The 21593-nt window shown below is 45.4% G+C and overlaps 1 protein-coding gene across 2 annotated transcripts; it reads left to right on the forward strand.

The window, feature by feature from the left end:
- The first annotated feature begins 2337 nt into the window (after positions 1-2337).
- Positions 2338-20451, forward strand: SRSF3 (serine and arginine rich splicing factor 3). Of its 2 annotated transcripts, none has more exons than XR_011026373.1 (6): positions 2338-2453; positions 7497-7704; positions 9266-9400; positions 12985-13446; positions 14183-14221; positions 17214-17264. XR_011026373.1 is itself a non-coding variant. In XM_068269644.1 (6 exons), the coding sequence occupies exons 2-6, from the start codon at positions 7499-7501 to the stop codon at positions 20260-20262; spliced, it is 495 nt and encodes a 164-aa protein (XP_068125745.1). In that variant the 5' UTR covers positions 2345-2453; positions 7497-7498; the 3' UTR covers positions 20263-20451. The 2 variants fall into 2 exon arrangements, 1 of the variants encoding a protein (XP_068125745.1); XM_068269644.1 differs by lacking the exon at positions 12985-13446 and adding an exon at positions 20235-20451 and having other exon boundaries at positions 2345-2453; positions 17214-17300.
- The last annotated feature ends 1142 nt before the right edge of the window (positions 20452-21593 follow it).

Raw genomic sequence — 21593 nt, forward strand, 5'->3', positions numbered from 1 at the left:
TTTGAGTCGAATCTCAGCGGCTGCGGGACCCGAACTTCCGGCGCCTGCGACACAGAGGTAAGTTCCGCCCGCAGCCACCCGCCAGCCTGCACATCATATTGGAGGAGACAGAGGGGGAGAGAGAGCACCCTAAGGTGAGGGAAGGGGGGGGAGATTGCCCCCCTTCTCCACCGCTGCTCCCAGCTCTCTCTCTGCTGCACTGTTCTCCTCCTGCGGGGGGGGGGGGCACCTGGCTACCTAACCTATTCTGGGCACATATAGCCCCTGGCTACCTATTCCGGGCACATATACCCCCTGGCTACCTATTCTGGGCACATATAGCCCCTGGCTACCTATTCTGGGCACATATACCCCCTGGCTACCTATTCCGGGCACATATAGCCCCTGGCTACCTATTCCGGGCACATATAGCCCCTGGCTACCTATTCTGGGCACATATAGCCCCTGGCTACCTATTCTGGGCACATATAGCCCCTGGCTACCTATTCTGGGCACATATAGCTCTTGGCTACCTATTCTGGGCACATATACCCCCTGGCTACCTATTCTGGGCACATATACCCCCTGGCTACATATACTGGGACATATATACCCCTGCCTACGTATACTGGGACATTTACACCCCTGCCTACATATACTGGGACATATATACCCCCTGGCTACATATACTGGGCACATATATCCCTGGCTACATATACTGGGAACACTGGCTGTTTGTCATTATGTGCATTTAGTGGTGAAAAGCTGTCTCTTTTTGAAAAGCTGTCTCTTTTGTGCATTTACTGGTGAAAAGCTGTCTCTTATTATGTGCATTTACTGGTGAAAAGCTGTGTCTTATTATGTGCATTTACTGGTGAAAAGCTGTCTCTTGTGCATTTACTGGGGAAAAGCTGTCTCTTATTATGTGCATTTACTGGCGAAAAGGTGTCTCTTATAATGTGCATTTACTGGTGAAAAGCTGTCTCTTACGTGCAGTTACTGGTGAAAAACTGTCTCTTATGTGCACTGGACCAGTACTACTGGTGAGGACAGTTAGTGACATGGCTATGTACTCTGTAATGTGCTGCAGAAGATGTCAGTGCGATATAAATACTATAAATTTTTTTTTTTAAAAAGCCCATTGCTTAGCCCCACTCTACATAAAAGTGCACTTCTGACTCCGCCCCTGACTCCGCCCCTAACTCCACCCCCTGTCCGGTTTTCTCCATCAGCCGACCTGGCAACCCTAAGGCCTCTTGCACACTGCAAGCGATTCCGATTCAGATTCCGCTTTTTAATCGGTTTTTACATCCGATTCAGATTCCGATTTGCAGTGTGCAGGGAGCAAACTGCAAATCGGAATCTGAATCGGATGTAAAAACTGATTAAAAAGCGGAATCTGAATCGGAATCGCTTGCAGTGTGCAAGAGGCCTAAGTGCGATTGCAAGTGCAATCGCACAGGCTTTTTCCACTAGCCACAATGGCGCATAAAAAAATTGAGAACGGAGAGCGATTGTACAGAGAACTGCACAGTGGGCGATTGTGTGCGAGAAAAACACGGTGTGCACTAGAGGAAAATGAGAAACCAGTGTAATCCTGCTGCCTGGAAATTATTACTGCCCTGCATGCGTAGCAAAAGCCTGTGGGGCCACATTTCCTGTTTAATTGTGCTGCCGCGCTAAACGCCCCAAATATCTCCACTTCCACACCTCCTACACTCCCCAAATTTTCAGGGTAGGGAGGGGAACCCTCCAACTACATATGTGCTAAATTGCAGACCCCCCCCCCCCCCCCCCAAGTCCCTTCCTGTATATTTTTTAAGTTGCCCAATAAATGGTATCATCCTGGTTCCAGACTTCTTGATTTTTGGGGGCAGAATCATTTTTGCTTGATCAGAACGTGTGCGCAACAATCAATCTCTGTGCAATTTGATGAATCGCTGAAAACAAAAAAATTGAGATGAAAATGTAAATGTCTAGCTTATATTGAATCACAATAGTATTGTAGCTTTTTAGTAGCTGAACAATAAGCAAGTCAAACTGCAAGCCACACGTAAAAACTCTCGCAGCCGCAGCGAGGCACTCAACAAGGTTAACAGCAGCGCTTGCGTATAGGACCCTTCCGCAAATTTCACTATCTTCATTTCCTCATTCTCTTCGCACATAAGTTATCTTTACACAAAGGAGACAACACGCTATTCCCACAACAAGTATGGACGCACTTCCTCCATGGGCCCGACTCCTCCCCTAGCAGAACAGGTCTAGCCCTCCCCTAGCAGAACAGGTCTAGCCCCGCCTGCCTCCTCTACTTCTCCGACTATCATTGGGTTGCGGAACGTGACGTTTCTCTTGGTGTTGAAGAAGCTGCGCCGCCCCCGTGTACGCGAGCCATTTTGTGCCTGGCTGCCTCGCGGAGAGTGCTTACAGACTGGATTCCAGAGGGAGCTACGGATCCCGGTCCTCGTACGATAGCGGTAATGAATGGGTCACATGAGCCCCCTGGATGTCGCAGTGTGGCCGCCTGACGCAAGCTGCAGGCTTCCCCGGCTGCGGACTGTATGTGTGCAGCCGCGCTGCGTGTGTGAGACAAAGGGGCTCCGCCATTTTGTGTGAGCGGGAAGCGGTGTAATGGCTTCTCTCTTTAGGCAGGAAGGCCTTCAGCTGGTTTATCGGGTGCACATAGCTCACCTTTCTAAAGTGCAGCTTGCCTTTGCAGAGTCTCCAGGCTTGCCTCGCGCAGGCAGGAGACGCACGTTGCTGTGCGCTGCGGATGAATGGTGGCTAATAGAAAATGGGAGGGGGGATGGAAAATGCAGTGCCGTTGCTATCACTGTATGGTGGCTAGCTGCATGCCTCACCCACCTGCTTCGAGCAGACTATACACGATCACTTCTGTCGGCCAATAGCATTATCTATTATGTGATCACGGCTCTTTAACTAGAAAACATCATTGTGAATTTATCTTTCAATTGATTTTAGCCCATACTATCAATTGTAAGTGTATGGTCATCCTTTACATCTCACGGAGTTTTTGCACTTCAGCTTCCTGCTAATATAAATAGGAGTGGGTATATGATTTTAGTTTATCATAGATGACTCAAAAGGAATTCAAGTTACAGCAAGCAAACTATATTGCAAAAAATAAGGCTGGTAGCTGACTTGCTCTGTTCTAGGAAAGGATGTAGGACAAAGTGGGTATATAATGTGCTGTTCTTGGAAGGTAGGATTAATTATACTGGGTGGCCAGGAAGATGCCAGTAATTCTAAGATGAATCAGTTGCTTAATTTGATTGGTTCATTACAAAGCTGCATACATTTGCATCAACTTGGAATTATTTGCACCATTATACAGATGCCTTGATCACCCAGGTACACGTTGCTATTATTTAGTGTGATTTTTTTTTTTTTACCTATGGACACATATTTTTGTGCTAGCGCAGATGGGGTTCTGATCAATATATTGATGCTTCATTGTTAAGCAATCATTTTAATGCCTGTTACACAAAATTGAGATTTTCTGCCAGATCGACTAATTTTTTAACATTTTCTATTGATTCTCTGATCACGTCCATGGAAAATTGATTAAAATCAGATTGGACATGTTGAAAATAATTGATCTGACAGGAAGTCTGCCTGAAAATCTCATTGTCTGTACTAGGTATAACTCCTTTCAAACCATTGTTCTCAGTTATTTACATTTGATTTGGTGCATTTGTGACCACCTAAACCATTTCTAGCCTCATACTTTATATTGATAAAGTAACCATGAAATTTGATGTAGATGTGAGGGTTTGTTTACAAGGGTTTTCTTTATCTAGAACTTGAAATTCTAATAACTATAATGGTTTAAATCAGGGCTGTGGAGTCGGTACAAAAATCTTCCCTGACTCCTCGGTTTATGAAACTCTGACTCCAGGTACCCAAAATGGCCCTGACACCTCGACTCCGACTCCTTAGTCTAATAATTATGTGGATTTTGTACAAAAATCATCTGACTCCTCAGTTTATGAAATAAACGACTCCTAGGTGCCCAAAATTGCCCCGACTCCACAGCCTTGGTTTAAATATATAATGGTTAAACATTAGCAGTTGTATGTGTTAGGTCAAGCTTTCTACAGGCCTCAAATGTTTGGTGACCAAATAATTCATTCATAGTTTGTTTTGGGGTTAAATTTGTCATCTCTGCTGTAGAAATGTCTCTGTCCCAGCAGATTTGTCTCTCTATTGTCTGTGATGCACACTGCCAACCCCTTTTACCCTCAGCAAGCAATGAAGCCTTTTACACACAATCACCTGCAGGGATTGGGAGTTGATTCCGTGGGCAATTGTTCAGGACTACATTCTGTACAGATGTCTAGCTAGCTTCTGTACAGGACTCATCCTCAAATTAACTATTTTAAAAATTCTAATCCTGGTCTGCTGGATGGAGGATTCTTGGGGATCACTGAAGGTACCTTAGTAAATCGCTTCTATTATTTTACATATTTATAGCTAGATTCACAGGCTGAATAAGTGGCTGTTAGACATCTTGGCTGAGAATCTAGCATGTGTGAGGCATGCAACAATTATGGCTGAGTGTATTGGGCTCACCCTGCCTGCTGGAAGCCTTTCCTACATAGGCTTCCTATCCTCTGTGACAAACTTGTCGCTAGCCTCTAGGCCAGCGATGTATCTGTGCATCACGCTGCCTTAAATTGTCACCTGAGGGATGGAGTTCCTGTCCCTGCAGGCGATTGTGATTGTATGAATAATGATGGTCTCCATAGGTAGTGCAAGCTAGTGGTTTAGTAAGATAACTGGTTTGTAGAGGCAAGCTTTCTACGCTGAGACCTTAGGAAGGGTTTGTTTTTGTATAGCGCCAACCTCTTCTGCAGTGCTGTATATATTATTCAGTGTTGTCCCTTGGAGAGACGTACAATCAAATCCCTGCCATAGTCATATGTCCATCATAGTCTAGGGCCAATTTTTCAATCTTTTCTTGGGAGACACACTCGCTAAGCTCTATGCGTGTTTTCCACATTGCGAGTCCATGCTCAGACATACCGTATTTCGCGCCGTATAAGACGCTCCGGAATATAAGACGCACCCAGGTTTAGAGGGCAAAAACCAGTGAAAAAAAAAATACTAAACCTGGTGCGTCCATATTCCAGGAGCGTCTTGTACATGTCCTTCTGTGTGTCCTCATGTGTGCTCCTGTGCCCCCCATATCCCTATGTGTCCTTCTGTGTGTCCCCCTGTGCCCCCATGTGTCCCCCTGTGCCCCCATGTGTCCTCCTGTGCCCCCATGTCTTTCTGTGCCTCCCATGTGTCCTCCTGTGCCCCCCATGTGTTCTCCTGTGTGTCCTCCTGTGCCCCCCATGTGTTCTCCTGTGCCCCCCATGTGTCCTCCTGTGCCCCCATGTGTCCTCCTGTGCCCCCCATGTGTCCTCCTGTGCCCCCCATGTGTCCTCCTGTGCCCCCCATGTGTCCTCCTGTGCCCCCCATGGGTTCTCCTGTGTGTCCTCATCTGCCCCCATGTGTCCTGTGCCCCCCATGTGTCCTGTGCCCCCCATGTGTCCTGTGCCCCCCATGTGTCCTGTGCCCCCCATGTGTCCTGTGCCCCCCATGTGTCCTGTGCCCCCCATGTGTCCTGTGCCCCCCATGTGTCCTGTGCCCCCCATGTGTCCTGTGCCCCCCATGTGTCCTGTGCCCCCCATGTGTCCTGTGCCCCCCATGTGTCCTGTGCCCCCCATGTGTCCTGTGCCCCCCATGTGTCCTGTGCCCCCCATGTGTCCTGTGCCCCCCATGTGTCCTGTGCCCCCCATGTGTCCTGTGCCCCCCATGTGTCCTGTGCCCCCCATGTGTCCTGTGCCCCCCATGTGTCCTGTGCCCCCCATGTTTCCTGTGCCCCCCATGTGTCCTGTGCCCCCATGTGTCCTCCTGTGCCCCCATGTGTCCTCCTGTGCCCCCATGTGTCCTCCTGTGCCCCCATGTGTCCTCCTGTGCCCCCCATGTGTCCTCCTGTGCCCCCATGTGTGCTCCTGTGCCCCCATGTGTTTTTCTGGTGCCTCCTCATGTGTGCTCCGGTGCCCCCATGTGCCCTCATTTGCCCCCCTGCCTTCCTCCCTCCCACCTGCCCGAGTCTCCTGGCCCCCAGATTGAGTGTTAATAGCGGCAACAACTTACCTTTGCCAGGCTCCCGCGCTGATCCTAGATCATTGCGCTGCCCCCCGCTAGCCTCCTCTGCCTCCCTCCTCTGTATCTGGCCCCCCCCCCCCGGGTGTAGGAATAAGTATCGGCAGCTTACCTCCGCAGTGCGCCCGCGATGACTGCAGACGTCCGTCTTCCAGGCACTTCTCGCTCTAGTGGCCGGCTTGAACTGATGACGCGCAGTTCAAGCCGGCCACTAGAGCGAGAAGTGCCTGGAAGACGGACGTCTGCAGTCATCGCGGGCGCACTGCGGAGGTAAGCTGCCGATACTTATTCCTTCACCCGGGGGGGCCAGATACAGAGGGGGGAGGCAGAGGAAGCTAGCGGGGGGCAGCGCAATGATCTAGGATCAGCGCGGGAGCCTGGCAAAGGTAAGTTGCCGCCACTATTAACACTCAATCTGGGGGCCAGGAGACGCAGGCGGGCACAGAAAGGCAGGCACAGAAAGGCAGGGAATCCCCAACGTGGCGGCGGGTCGGCGGTTCGGATCGGCGGGCGTTATTAAGTTGGGGATTCCCTGCCTTTGCCGTATAAGACGCAGGGACTTTTTCTCCCCATTTTTGGGGGAGAAAAAGTGCGTCTTATACGGCGACAAATACGGTAATCAATCCATGTAGGTTTTGTGGAGGTTCATTGCATGCATTGTTTTTTGCATGCATCGTATGCTCTGAAACATTTTGTACAGGTGGCCGCATTGCCTTGGACACGAAACCTATTAGGCCCCGTTCACACTGCACACGTTTCCAGCCGCGTTTTGGAAACGCGTGCAGGTGGCCGACACGCACGACATCAGGCAGTGCTTAGAGTGCACTGTCTGATCACACTGCATGCGTTCCGGACCTGTGCGGTCCGGGAACGCATGCTGCACGCATTTTTTGTAATAACGCATGGCTGTCCCATTCACTTTTCAGTGATGGGATCAGCCACGCAACGCACACAAACGTGGATGGCGTGTGTTTGTACGCGTTGCGTTCCGCACGCATGGCCATCTGCGTTTGTGATGTGAACAGGGCCTTACTGTTTTTACATTGTGCTGCTGTGGCCAATGTCAGACATTTGTTTGCATACAAACATGCATGGTGTATAGATGTGTCCAAAAATACGTGCGATTTCTGTTCTTACTAGTGTGCACCTACAATTAGACATTTGGGGACAGCAAAAGTATGGGTGGTACATTGTTCAGTTCGTATACAAGATGCTTGTGCAAAAGACGGCCATGTTAAGCATTTATACCCTATGTACACATTGACCCATTCAATGATTCCAGACATGTAAATACAATTGACTGTACCATCAGTGTCCTTGAAAGCCTTTTTTGTTTCTTGCAGCCATGCATCGTGACTCCTGTCCTTTAGACTGTAAAGTCTACGTAGGCAACCTGGGAAACAATGGTAACAAGACTGAACTAGAGCGGTCGTTTGGGTACTATGGACCCCTGCGTAGCGTTTGGGTTGCCAGGAATCCTCCTGGCTTTGCATTCGTAGAATTTGAAGACCCCAGAGATGCAGCGGATGCGGTTAGAGAACTTGATGGACGGTAATTGTACTTTCTTTTAATATGTACTGGTGACTGCAATCAACTTTTTTTGTAAATACGTTGCTGCTCAGTGAAATGTAGACGCATTGGCAACCTTACAAAATACATACACATTTGTTATGGGGGATACAGTCTCTTCCAACAAAAGCTGCTACCAAAATGTAGTGGTAATACCATTTAGTATGTCAACATATTTTGAATACTATGAAGAGATAGTGTAGGTAAGCTCTCATCCTACATGAGGCTGGTAAAATTGGTTATGTATAAAGCCTGGTACACACTTTATGATTGACCAATTTTACAGCCTCCAGGTAGTATGAGGGTCAAAGAATATTGAATATACGAAGAGCAGATAGTGTAGGTCAACCCTCACACTACACAGCCCATGTTTTCCTATGGCACAGTTCCCTCATGTTTTAACTGAAATCTTTTTCACAATGCACTGCTATGGCAAAAAACACATACTATTGCATACCAATGCATTAAATGTAAAAGGGCTTTAAGCTTGGTACACACTTTCAATTATGATTGGTCAATCACTGAACACTTTTACCATCTTCACGTAGTATGAGGGCCAACAGATTTTGAAAATTATGAGCAGATTGTTTAGGGAAGCTCTTATTCTACATGGAATTGGTAAAGTTTGCCAATCATTGGACGATAAATATTGGATGTGTAAACACTCTTTAGTTAAAGGACTTATGAGGCGAAATTACTAAAAAAAAGTTAATCACCTGCCTCACCTTTTAAGGCACAGAGGACGTCCTTCGTGCTGATCCGCCGGGTCCTCCCGCTCATTAGCCCCCGGGTCGGCTGCCGACCCCACGGCCCGGGTCGGGCTCTCTTGCCTCTCGTAAAATGGCAGCTTCCTCTGGCAGCAGGCTGCGCAGTCCGCCTGGCCGCGAGTGCGGCTGCGCCGATCCACGCTACGTACTTCTGAAGAAAGGCACGTACATACTACCCATGCGCAAGCCTGGACTCGTGCGTTATACATCTGCTCATCTTTGGAAGTACTTGGGGGCGTGAGTACTTCTGAACCCTGCACAAGGATTCTCAGTCACCAGGGGGCATCGATGGAACAAGGATACGGAGAGGCTTGTGTAAAATGTCCGATTTTTACTACCCACTGTGACGGCAATGTAGGAACATTTTATAGTGCATTGTACTTGTGCAGTGTTCTTGACAGGATCTTTTAGCCGGGTGCACCACTTGGCCAATTTTGGTGAACGCCCTTATCCTTCTATACTGAAAGCAAAGTTGCACTGGTCCTGCACCTCACCCAGCTACTCTTTCATGCCACTCAGCTGGAAAAAAATGTTTTGGGGAGAATACTGTTGTGTATACGGAGGGTTCCCAAAAAAATGTGCAATTCTCCATTGAGTTTTTCATTGAATGTGCGGCAAATCAATTTTCGCAAAACGTGCAAGAAGTGTGAATGCTGCCTAACTGCACATGCCTGCTCTGAGATCAGAATGACCTGATCAGCTTTCTGTTTCACACACAGTTGTCAGTGGAGTATCATAGTGTTTTTTTTTTTTTTTTTTTTTTTTTCTCCCTTTAGCACAATGTGTGGATGTAGAGTAAGGGTGGAGTTGTCCAATGGTGAAAAACGAAGCCGGAATCGAGGCCCTCCTCCTTCGTGGAATAGGAGGCCCAGGGATGATTATCGTAGGAGAAGTCCTCCTCCGAGACGCAGGTATGGTGACTGATCTTGATGCCTATTCCACTATAAATCTATTTGTTCATTAGGTTGGATTTTTTTTATTTTTTTTTTGAGGAATAGTTCACCTAGACTTATTTTTAAAATGTATTTCAGAATTCATGCCTTATTTCTACTGTCCTTGTGTTTAACTAAGCACTATAGGTCACAGCAGAAGTGACTTGTGTGACTAGGTAAACCATTTTTCCTCTGAAAGAAGCAGAGCCCACCTGTGTTAACTGCCACTTTGTTTTACTCAGTAGAGTTCAGGTGTATGTGCACAGTACTGCACATTTTTGCATAAACATCACTGTCATCCAATCATGTTAATGTTGTTTTGTTTTCTGCATTAAACCCTCCTTTAAGTTTCTGTATCAGCTTTTTGTTAGGAAGTTTTTAGTTTGTAATGTTCTCTTGACTTGGACGTGTGCAGCATGTGTTCTGTAGTGTGGGCACATACGGCACATTTGTCTGAGCAGAGTGCAGTTAGGATATGTGCATCTCCTCCCATCATTTGTCACCTAGGAACGTGGCTCAAATGTACTGGCATCCTCATGAGCAGTGGAAATCAGTTTCACCCTGCTTACTTTAAACTATGAAGGCTCTGGGTGACACTGTAAGAGTGAGATGCTCCTTACAGGGCTGCAAATGGGGATCTTAAAGAACGTAGTTCAGTTGTGGGCTGTATAGTGGTAACGTTAAAGAGAGCCCAAGGTGGGCGCATAAAATTAAGGGGAAAAGTAGGCTACTTGATCCAGGGGGTTGAGCGGATAAAGTAGCCTAAAAAAAAACGCTGCTCCTGTGGGCCACAACGTCCCACTTTCACTTTCGTGACCTCTGTCACGACTCTGGAAAGAGATTCATTCTCTCACCAGCGTGCGGGGGAGCAGAAAGGCATGGCCAGGGAGAGAGAGAGCGAGCTCTGGAAACCCTGCAAGAACGCCCCTGGCTGGTGTTTTGAACAGGGAATCCCTCACCCCTATCTCCAGGGGCTATAGCTCGGTGGTGGGGGGACAACAGAGGCATGTCATGAGGCACAGAACATGCCTTTGTGTCCCATCTGCAGGCCCCTCCAAGCGAACACTAAGACTCCAGCGCAGGAGATTTGGGAGCAGCCAGCGCCATCATAAGCCGTAATAGGAATTACGGCTATGGCAGCGCACAGTGTAACTTCGGCGCCGTCAGAGCGGAAGTAACATTTAAACCACTTTAATTCGGCTTCCAGCAGTAGCTGGAAGCCAAAAATTACATCATTCCCCACTATCCGTGGCGGCCTGGAGGGGGGAATAGTAATTAACACGGCTGGGACTTGTGCGACTGCAGGATCCACCATATACCGGCTGTACCTGCGCCCAAGTCTCCTGGCGCCCATTCATCTCGTACGCCTCTCAAGACCCACCTCAGGTTCTTTTTAACAGACCGGCTGAGGGCTCTTTTCCACTTGCAAGCGCACTCGCAAATGTTTGTGCTAGCAAAAGCTTCTTTTTCCACTTGCTGCAATTGCAATGTGAACCTTTGTGAGCGTAACGCAATTGTACCAAAAATCGTGCAGCCTGACTATTATGATTTGCAGAAAGTAAAAAAAATCGTTAATGGAAAAGTGCTTCACGTTTTACATGAAAATCACGGCAGACTAGCGAGCGGCAAAACACAGGCGATCCGTGATTTTTTTTTTTTATTTTTTTCCCTTTTGTTTTTTGCGTATCGCAGCAAATGAAAAAGGGCCTCCAGTCTGTCTGTCAAAAAAAAAGTTAGCTAGTGTTTTTCTTTAAAGTTAAACCTGACATAATTGAAATGTGTGAATTGCCTTTGCATCACTCTAATTCCCTGGTTGTGTTCATCCTGTGGCTTCACTGTTCACCCAACATATGCATGAAGCCAGTAATTGTTCCTGATTAGTGGGTGAGATTTGCTAAAGGAGATGGATGTTGAGATGAACTAGTTATGTAACTACGGTAGATTTTTCGAAGTGAACATTGCTTTTCACTGAACTGCTTTAGTAAATTAGCCACAAGTTTTGTGTGTGAAGTTGTAAAGTCATAGGATTTAGGCCTAGTACACATAGGCAATTCTGTAGCTGATCCGTGTGGAATCCGATAGTTTGATTTCCCGATCAGTGATTGGATAGAATATATTCCTGCTCCTGTTTGTGCTTCGCTGGCTAATCATTTGCCATACATGCAGCATGACCTCTATGGAATTGAATTCCAGCACCAGGTACCCAAATAACTGACTCCTTGACTCCGACTCCTCAGTCTAATACTTACCAGGGCTGTGGATTTTGAACAAAAACATCCGACTCCTAAGTTTATGAAATCACCGACTCAAACTGACACAGGGTACCTAAAATTGCACCGACTCCTCGACTCTGACTCCTCAGCCCTGGGCATGACTGATTGTTCTTGAACTGGACAAATGTTCTGCAGCACAATTTCCTTTCAGTTGACAGTTCAGTCTTTGATTGCATGTAGCCTCGGATCAGCAGTATAACTTGGCTCAAGTGTACTAGGCCGAACACAACAAGGAAATTATATATATTTTAATGCTGGCTCTTAAATATTGGCAGGTTCACTTTAAATAAGAATTGGGTTTCTTCATGCTGTAAGCTGGCCATACACTTATAGATGTACACTCAATGTTCCAAAATGATCAATTTGTTTCTGAAAAGAATAGATTCAAAAGAAATCGATTCTTAAGCCCCATCTACACGATGCAATTTTTTGTGCAATTCGATTGATCGATTAAATCCAACATGTCAGATCGGGATTCAATAGTGTGGTTGAATGTCATTGCAAAAACAATGGCAAATCGATCTCACTAGCAATCGAATCCCGATCGGACATGTCGGATTTAATCGATCGATCTAATTTGATCCGATCAAATCGCGCAAAAAAATTGTATTGTGTAGCTGGGGCTTTAAACAATTTCCAGTAGATAAAACCAGCAGGGAATCTATTGAAAATTAATCAAACTGCAGAGTTGCACTGTGCGATGCAGTGCAAAGCTATAGGCCACCAATATGCCAATGCTCTCGTCCTGCCCGATTGATTTAAATTTTCCATCATGTCCGATCAATCGGTCAATCGATTTTTAAAATCTAAAAATCAATATTTTGGGAAAAGGTTTCATGTAATGAGAATCTTATCTGCAGGGATTCTAGGGTGAAAATCGATGAGTGCATGGCCATCTTTTAGACTCTCTGAGCTTGCTAGGAGGAGAAATCTTTTTGGCTTTGAAAAAATAAGGTCAAACTTTTCTAACAAGATGGAAAGCAGCATAATTTTGTTTGCTGGTTTGCATTTTTTTCCCCCGATGAGGTTAGATAAAACTTAAAATAGCATACATTTATTTATTTTTTTTGAAGAGCGAATATGTTTAAGATCAGATTGCAGCTATAGTTTTTAATTTATGTACATAGTCTTTTCTCAGCTAGTAGTAGCCAAATAAAGTATACCCCTATAAGGAGTCAGATTATAGGCAGTTATACTGATGGCTTGTTTTGTTTTTTGTTTGTTTTTTTTTTGTTTGTATTTCTTTTATATGTGCCTTTGGTTCATCTAATAAAAATGAAACCGTTACAGAGTCACCATCATGTCTCTTCTCACCACCCTCTGGGTCTACATTAGCCAGTCAACTAGCCTTTTCAGCGTCATGTGACCAGCGCGCCCCATTCAGCTTGGCTGGTGTCGTATCACATGACCCAGGCATGGCCAGTCATCAGGTTGCACCGCCCTTTGGTACCCGAGCATGCTGTCCACTCAGCCTTCCTCCTCTCCAACCTTAACCAAAACTCGGCAGCAGCCCTCCTCCAGCGCCCACACATACCCGGCCAATCTGCACAGCTGTTAACTTTGACAAAATGTCTTCACAACAACTGCAGCGCCAGCCTACGGCTAACCAAAAAAGCAGGAAAAACCACAACATCCCCCTTCGCAAATCATCTAAATTCAACGCAACACCTGGCAAAACCTTATCTACAAATTCTACTTGGCCACCTGTCCGGCATCCTCACCATTTCTAGCTTGTTGCAACCCCAAAAACTAGTAAGTTTTTTCCTGCTTCTAAAGAGTTTTCTGCTGGTTTAAGTTAGACTTTAAGCAGCTATTGTAAGAAAGTCATATTTTTTTTTCTACTTTGCTCAATCTAAGGCTGGCTGTGCATAAGGTAAATTGCTTGAAATCTTTGTGACTTAAGGGTGATAGATTTTTTTTTTTTATCTTCTATGCAAGCCTGAGCCAGTTTGAGCCATGTATTGCAAGTTGGCAGATGCTTGTCCTGGCTTTAGCTTTCTAAGATGTCTATCATCTTTAAATTATTTAGTATTGTTGTTCATACTAACCCACCATTCAATTTAGCTAACAGTTTTTGAGACTTTGAAATAGGATGCTGAAATTTGTACGTGTTCCCTTAATTAATCAGATATGCTAATTTGTCATTAATTTGTTAAATTTCCCCTAAATTTTTAGTGTTCACTGTACTGCACATTATTATTCTATGGCCACCAGGTTTGCATGATAGAATTTTTTTTCTATTAAGCCAGTCTGTGTTCACAAGTTTTGGGCAGGATAAACTATAAGAGCACAGTAGTGGAAGATAATTCTTGCTTTGTAATCTTTCATTTACAGTCTCTTCCCAAATCTTCTAGGTGGTAGCGATGGTTTATATCTTGCGTAGGTATTTACTTGGGACTTCATTGAGCACATTTAGGGTTAAACACTTACTGTTTTGTATTAAAGGCTGAATATTTATTTTTTTGGGTTATCATTTCTTTTGCATTAGATCTCCAAGGAGAAGGAGCTTTTCGCGCAGCCGTAGTAGGTAAGGATGGCTTTTGACCTATTTGTTAAATGTCACAATGACCAAATGCCTGTAGAGATGTGGGACCACTAGCAGCCCTTGAGTTCCTGTGTGGGCCCTTTCATACAATCAGCTGCGATCAAATGGCAGTGTGGCTGATGTCACACCTCGCTACTTCTGCGGTGCAAAAATACAGTCAAGCATACAGTATAATGAAAGTATGATCACTGTCACTGTGAACACTCACTGCTTTACTGCATCTAACCCACCACACTTTGTGTAAAGCCCCATAGGTATATCCTTGCATTGTGTTGTCCGTTGCAATGCACCTAGTGTGAGAGTGCTCTTCGGGAGTAAAGCTAGGTACAAACCTGATCTATTTTGATTGCTTATGCATTAGATTATAAAAAGCGTTTTAACAAAAATCTAACCCTAGGGGGCTGTGGATAGAGCAGTACATATTAAAGTAATCCTGAGATTGGCAAAGCCAGGGCTTCCTCTAGCCCTATGTACACCGATGCATCCTCGCTGTCCTCTCAAGTGCTTCCGTTCTTTTGGTATTGGGCCCGAAAACTGACTCAGCTGCACCAGTTGGGCTCTTCTCTACATGTGCAGAAGAGCCAACTGCTGCGACTGAGCCAGATTACTGCAAACAGGCACCTGGGAGAACTGAGGGACGCATTGGTGCTCATGGGGCTGGAGGAAGCCCTGGGTAAGCAAAAAAAATAAAAAATCTTTAGTGTGCACATCTCGGGTACACTTTAAAGAGACACTGAAGCGAAAAAAAATATATGATGAATTGGTTGTGTACTATGAATAATTACTAGAAGTTTAGCAGCAAAGAACATATTCTCATATTTTTATTTTCGGGTATATAGTGTTTTTTCTAACATTGCATCATTCTATATGTCCAGATTACACAACACTCAGCATTCAAAATGATTCTTTCAGAGCAGTCTGTGAACTAATGACCTCTCCTCTAGCAGAGAAAAAGTAAATACTTCAATAACACTTGAGATAAGTCAGATAACAGCCCTCTCCAAGACTTTGAAAGTCGCAGAGCTTAATTGCTTTTTTGCATTATTTCCAGATTTAAGGTCTAAAGCCCATACAGGATTTTTTTTTTTTTTTTTTCCCCACAAGCTTTTAGACCCTAAAAACAAGATACCTCAGCGAGGTCTGCAGCAGCTCCTGCATGAATCTCACTCAAAAAAATATGGAGTGAAAAGGTGTGTACAAGAAAATGTCTTCCAGTGGGCAGAAAGTACAGTCTTTCCCCTAAAATAAGACCCCCTCTGAAAGTAAACCCTAGCTTATATTTCAAGCACCCTTGAAATATGACATCCTCTGAAAATAAGACCTATCTGCAGGGACGGCTGGCGCTGAGGAAATTGGGGTAATGCTTATTTCTCATGCCGCTGATATACCTCCTCTACTCCTGGCCCCCCCTCCTCCAGAGAGTCTGATCACCCCTGCGGGCTGCTGCTAATGCTGTGCATCATTCAATTCTCAGCGGTGAAGGCCGCTTCAAGAGACACTAAAGCGAAAAAAAAATTATATTTGTATGTGTAGTACAGCTAAGAAATAAAACATTAAAATCAGATACATCAGTCCAATTGTTTCCAGTACAGGAAGTTATCTCTATGCAAAAAACCCATTAAGCTCTGGAGAGCGCTGTTATCTGACTTTTATCTCAACTGTTTACTTTTCCTCTGCCAGAGGAGAGGTCATTAGTTCAGACTGCTCTGAAAGAATCATTTTGAATGCTGAGTGTTGTGTAATCTGCACATATTATATTATAGAATGATGCAATGTTAGAAAAAACACTATATGCCTGAAAATAAAAATATGAGAATATTTTCTTTGCTGCTAATCTTCTAGTAATTATTCATAGTACATAACCAATTCATTATATCATATTTTTTTTCGCTTCAGTGTCTTTCAGTAAATTTGTGCAGTAACCGTGCCGCCCTCTACAGGAAGTAAACAGATCACTTCCTGTGTGTTGCACAACTTAAAGAACAACTGAAGTGATAAGACTATGGAGGCTGCATGTTTCATTTTAACCAATACCAGTTGCCTGGCATCCCTGCTGATCTATGTGGCTGCAGTAGCGTGTGAATCACACCAGAAACAAGTATGCAGCTAATCTGTCAGATCTGACAATGTCAGAAATGCCTGATCTGCTGCATGCTTGTTCAGGGTCTATGGCTAAAAGTATTAGAGGCAGAGGATCAGCAGGAGAGCCAGGCAACTGGTATTGCTTAAAAGGAAATAAACATGGCAGCCTCCATATCCCTCTCTCTTCAGTTGTCCTTTAAGCTGCATACACTGCTTATCTGAGAACTGAATAATGCACAGCATTAGCCGCAGCCTGCAGGGGGATCTGACTTTCGGGAGGAGGTAAATCGGGAGGGAGAGGCTACTCTGAAAACCTACACTCTTTATCCTAGGGGGGTAAGGCTATATACTGGGGTGAGAGATCTGGGTATATACGGGGGGGGGGGGGATCTGGCTATATACTAGGGGTATCTGGCCATGTTCTAAAGGGGGGGGGAGGGGTCTGGCTACCCCCACAAAACATAAAACCTCCCTGAAAATAAGCCATAGCACTTATTTTGAAGGAAAAAATATAAGTATGTCTAGTTTCGGGGGAAACTTTAGCAGTACAGTAGTAATTGCAGTCCCCACACCAGTATATCATGAATTCCAAGGGGTATATTCCATTATTAGTACATTAGCCAAGTAACCGGAAATTGTTATAGGGCCACAGTGCTATTGAACAGTGTTTTAGAAGCGAAAAGTGTACATATACCGATGTGCACTAATCAGAAATCACATGAGTACCTGGCCACTGGTGAGGGTAAGGCAGCTGACTGGGTGATAAAGGAGCTGGAAAACAATCGCCATATGGTGTAGTGATATAAAAGGCTAGTGTCAAAGTATCCCAGATGCCAATTGACTTTTTAATGAGCATTTGCTTCCAAAATATAATTGTTTTTTTTCCCTGCAGGTCCCTTTCTAGAGACCGTAGGAGAGAAAGGTCTCTGTCCAGAGAGAGGAATCACAAGCCATCTCGTTCATTTTCTAGATCAAGAAGGTATGGTATTTATATCATCATCATATACTTAGATATACAGTAGATGGATGTTTATGATTTAGCAAATGGCCATATACCGTTACAAACCTACAGATGCATATTTTTGCTTGCCAGTGAGTTTGTAAATCTTTTTGATCCCATTGTTGTTGCCACAGCCAGTCAGCAGCTGTCCTCTGCCTACTTAACTAGATAATGACTAGTCAGTATGTGGATTTGTTGCTCAGTGAGCATGCAGCTACCATAGAAGCTGACATTTGATGTTTGTGTTCGAATTCGAGTTATTGAAATTCTGAAACCCAAATCCACCCGTCACCACACTTCTTCAGCACCTAAATATGTAGACAGGGTCAGGGTGCATTAACTTGGACTTCATATGACTCGCATGAAACGCAAATAAATGAATCCCCTGAGCCTGTCCACATGTTTGGGTGCTGAAGTGTGGTGATGGGTGGATTCGGGTTTCTGAATTTCAATAACTTGAAATCGTACACCAACACTAGTATTCCAACACAGTTGAAATATGCATCACTAAACTGGCTTAGTAAATTTTAGATCCTTTTGCAGGTAAAACAATAATGTGGTCATATGTCTGGTGTTTCTTTCTTTGCTGCTTTAAAGAGACTCTGTAACATCAAAAGCGTCCCCTGGGGGGTACTCACCTCGGGTGGGGGAAGCCTCAGGATCCTAATGAGGCTTCTCACGCCGTCCTCTGTCCCACGGAGGTCTCGCTGCAGCCCTCCGAACAGCCGGCGACAGGCCCGACTTCAATTCAATATTTACCTTTGCAGGCTCCAGCGGGGGCGCTGTGGCTGCTTTCGCTCCGAAGGAGGCGGAAATACCCGATCTCAGTCGGGTCCGCTCTACTGCGCAGGCGCCGGAGACTTGCGCCTGCGCAGTAGAGCGGACCCGACGGTGATCGGGTATTTCCGCCTCCTTCGGAGCCAACAGCTGCCAGAGCGCCTGCGCAGGAGCCAGGAAGGTAAATATTACGTCACCGCTGTACGGAGGGCTACAGCGAGACCCCCGAGGGACGGCAGACGGCGTGGGAATCATTAGGATCCTGAGGCTTCCCCCATCCGAGGTGAGTACCCCCCCCCCCCCCCCCAGGGGACGTTTAGTCGTTACAGATTCTCTTTAAGCCCCATTCGCGTACACCAACTCCTCACGTTGCTCAATGGGGTCGGTTATAATCTTTAACATACAACCCAATTATGGTATTGCCATATAGTAAACTGTACCTGGTCTCCGGCACTATGCTGAAGTGGTCCCCTATGTATATTGATGTGTTATACCACAAGCGACATTTTGCTGTTCATCAAATGGCAATTCGGTCAGCTAACTACAAACAGAATGGGTCAATGTAAACTAGCCCATAAAAGAAAAATCTTTAGTCCTTAAAGGATACCACAACTGACATGTGGCATAATGAGATAGACATGGGTATGTACAGTGCCTAGCACACAAATAACTATGCTGTGTTCCTTTTTTTCTTTCTCTGCCTGAAAGAGGTAAATATCAGGTATGTAAGTGGCTGACTCAGTCCTGACTCAGACAGGAAGTGACTACAGTGTGACCTTCACTGATAAGAAATTCCAACTATAAAACACTTTCCTAGAAGAAAATGGCTTCTGAGAGCAGGAAAGAGATAAAAAAAGGGGGAAATTCTTATCAGTGAGGGTCACACTGTAGTCACTTCCTGTCTGAGTCAGGACTGAGTCAGCCACTTACATACCTGATATTTACCTCTTTCAGGCAGAGAAAGAAAAAAAGGAACACAGCATAGTTATTTGTGTGCCAGGCACTGTACATACCCATGTCTATCTTATTAAGCCACATGTCAGTTGTGGTATCCTTTAACCTCTTTGCTTTTTGCCTGGTTGGTCAATGAACAGTGAACCAAGCCTATGGCTGTCCCTGTGCAGCTTTACTACTTTTTTTTTTTTTTTTTTTTTGAATTATTTATATAGCACCAACATCTTCAATAGCACTACACAAAACAAATGGGCCTTATGCAATTCACTTTTTCTGCTTGGTTTTCTCAAAGGCCTCGTGTGCATCTCAGCAGCATGTATAGTATGCATTAAAGGGAAGGTTCAGGGAGGGGATTAAAAAATAAAAATACATTTCCACTTACCTGGGGCTTCCTCCAGCCCGTGGCAGGCAGGAGGTGCCCTCGCCGCCGCTCCGCAGGCTCCCGGTGGTCTCCGGTGCCCGGCGGACGTCCGATGACGTCAGCGCGCCGGCGTGGGACGCAGAAGTCCCAGGAAATGGAGCGCAGAAGAGCCCGACCTGGCAGCCGGCCAGGTCGGGTCGGGCACCGGAGACCACTGGGAGCCTGCGGAGCGGCGGCGAGGGCACCTCCTGCCTGCCACGGGCTGGAGGACGCCCCAGGTAAGTGGAAATTTATTTTTATTTTTTTAATCCCCTCCCTGAACGTTTCCTTTAAGCCTGTGGTCCTTAAGTGTTTAAAGTGGTTCTGTGGATATTAAAAACAAACTGACACTTACCTGGGGCTTCTATCGGCCCCTGCAGCTGTCTTGTCCCATGTCGTCTCTCTACGATCCTCTCATTCCCTGACGCCGGTCACAGGCTAACTATTCTAACTAGACTAATTCAACTGCGCCTCTGCAGCCTCGCGTCTCCAGGAGCTTACTGCGCAGTACACAAAAATGTCATACTGCGCAGTAAGCTTCTGGAGATGCGAGCGTGAGCTAAGTGGCGCAGTTGCATTCATCTAGTTAGACAAATAATTGGACCGTGACCGGCGGTGGGGAACTTAGGATTGTAGAGGATGGCGCAGGACAGCTGCAGGGGGCTAGTAAAAGCCCCAGGTAAGTGTCAGGTTTTTTTTTTGCGGATTTTGACATTTTTTAAGCTTGGCAGTTCATGCGTAATCTATTGACCCTCTAATTTTATGTATTCTTCTTTCAACAGTCGTTCCAGGTCGAACGAGAGGAAGTAATATTGGCAGGCTTCAACTGTGTACAGCTGACAGTGAAAAATATTTTGATTTGACATGCTTTTTAAACCCCTTTTTTTTATTTTTTTTTATTAGTTGTTCATTGTATTGTCTTGTAACAAGTGATGAAAAATGTGGTTCTGTTTCCAAACCTAAACTGGCAAATAAACCTCAAACTTTATACTGTATAAACTACAATTTGACAGCTTTTTCAGTTCTGCCCAAATCCTCTATAGGGCCACCATGATTCCTGACTCTTAAGATGATGTCCCAAATAAGGCTAGATCCATCTTTTATTTGTGTGTTCTTGGTTGGCAACCTAACTAGCCATTCTGTACTGAATCACTAGCCACAAATGTATTGTTGGAAACCCTTCTTGCCTAAGTTCAGCTGTTTGTAGTAGCATGGGCTTTTCACTAGGGATCGCAGCAACATTAGCTGTTCCGGTGACAAACTGCTAAGGCTTTAGCCATTTGCCAGTGAGCCACATCCACCCATTTAAAACGACCCTTCTTTAAAATGCCCCTGTAGTCGATGTAAAAAAATTTCTTCACAGTACACAGCAGGCTGTTTTTAAAGAAAACCTAAAGCCAAAAAGTTTAGCTTTCCTAAGGCTTCTGCCAGCCCCCTGCAGCCGTCCTGTGCCCACAGTGATTTCGCAATGCTCCAGTCACCTGCAGCCCCATCCTTCAGCTAGATGCAGAGTCCCATTTAGCGCTCCTCCTGATCGTTCTCCTGTGGACGGGATTACTCTATGGATACTCGGTACATAAAATTCTCCACTGCGCAAAACGCAACAGGAGTGTGATCAAGGAGCATTCGCAGTGGCTGCCGACTTGTCAAACCGCCTGGCTGACAGGAGAGCTGTGGGTGACTGGAGCATCGCAGAATCACAACGCCGGCACAGGACCAGCTGCAAAGGGGCTGGTAGAAGCCCTCCCCCTCTTTTGCTTTAGGTCCATTTTATGGTAAAAAATAGAGAAATCTGGAGCACTAGAAGTAATGACTGGACTGTAACCCAAAAATTGGGGAGCAGTTTCCCTTACAAAGTGTACTGTGGAAAAATAATTTAAGGGACCGTCTCTTTACAGTATCAAAAAGTTTATTTGAAGGAAAGTGCTGTAGCTGCTGGGTTTTGTGTTTTCATAAAGTCTCTTATCCCTCCTAACTGCAATACAACGGTGATAGGTTGATTAAGCACTGAGTGGCCATTGATGGAGGGAGAATGAGTGCTGAGTGGCCAATGATGGAAGAAGTATATGTACACAGCAAGTTTCTTAGAGAAGTATGAATCACAAGAGGGTTATGATACACATTCATTGGCTTTTGCACAG

The sequence above is a fragment of the Hyperolius riggenbachi genome, chromosome 2 (assembly GCF_040937935.1).
Source record: "Hyperolius riggenbachi isolate aHypRig1 chromosome 2, aHypRig1.pri, whole genome shotgun sequence".
Classification (NCBI taxonomy): domain Eukaryota; kingdom Metazoa; phylum Chordata; class Amphibia; order Anura; family Hyperoliidae; genus Hyperolius; species Hyperolius riggenbachi.

Coding starts and splice junctions, on each gene's coding strand:
- SRSF3 (XM_068269644.1), top strand. CDS start 7,499: ATGCATCGTGACTCCTGTCCTTTAGACTGTAAAGTCTACGTAGGCAAC. Junction 7,705..9,265: donor GTTAGAGAACTTGATGGACG/GTAATTGTACTT, acceptor TTCTCCCTTTAG/CACAATGTGTGGATGTAGAG. Junction 14,222..17,213: donor TTTTCGCGCAGCCGTAGTAG/GTAAGGATGGCT, acceptor TTTTCCCTGCAG/GTCCCTTTCTAGAGACCGTA.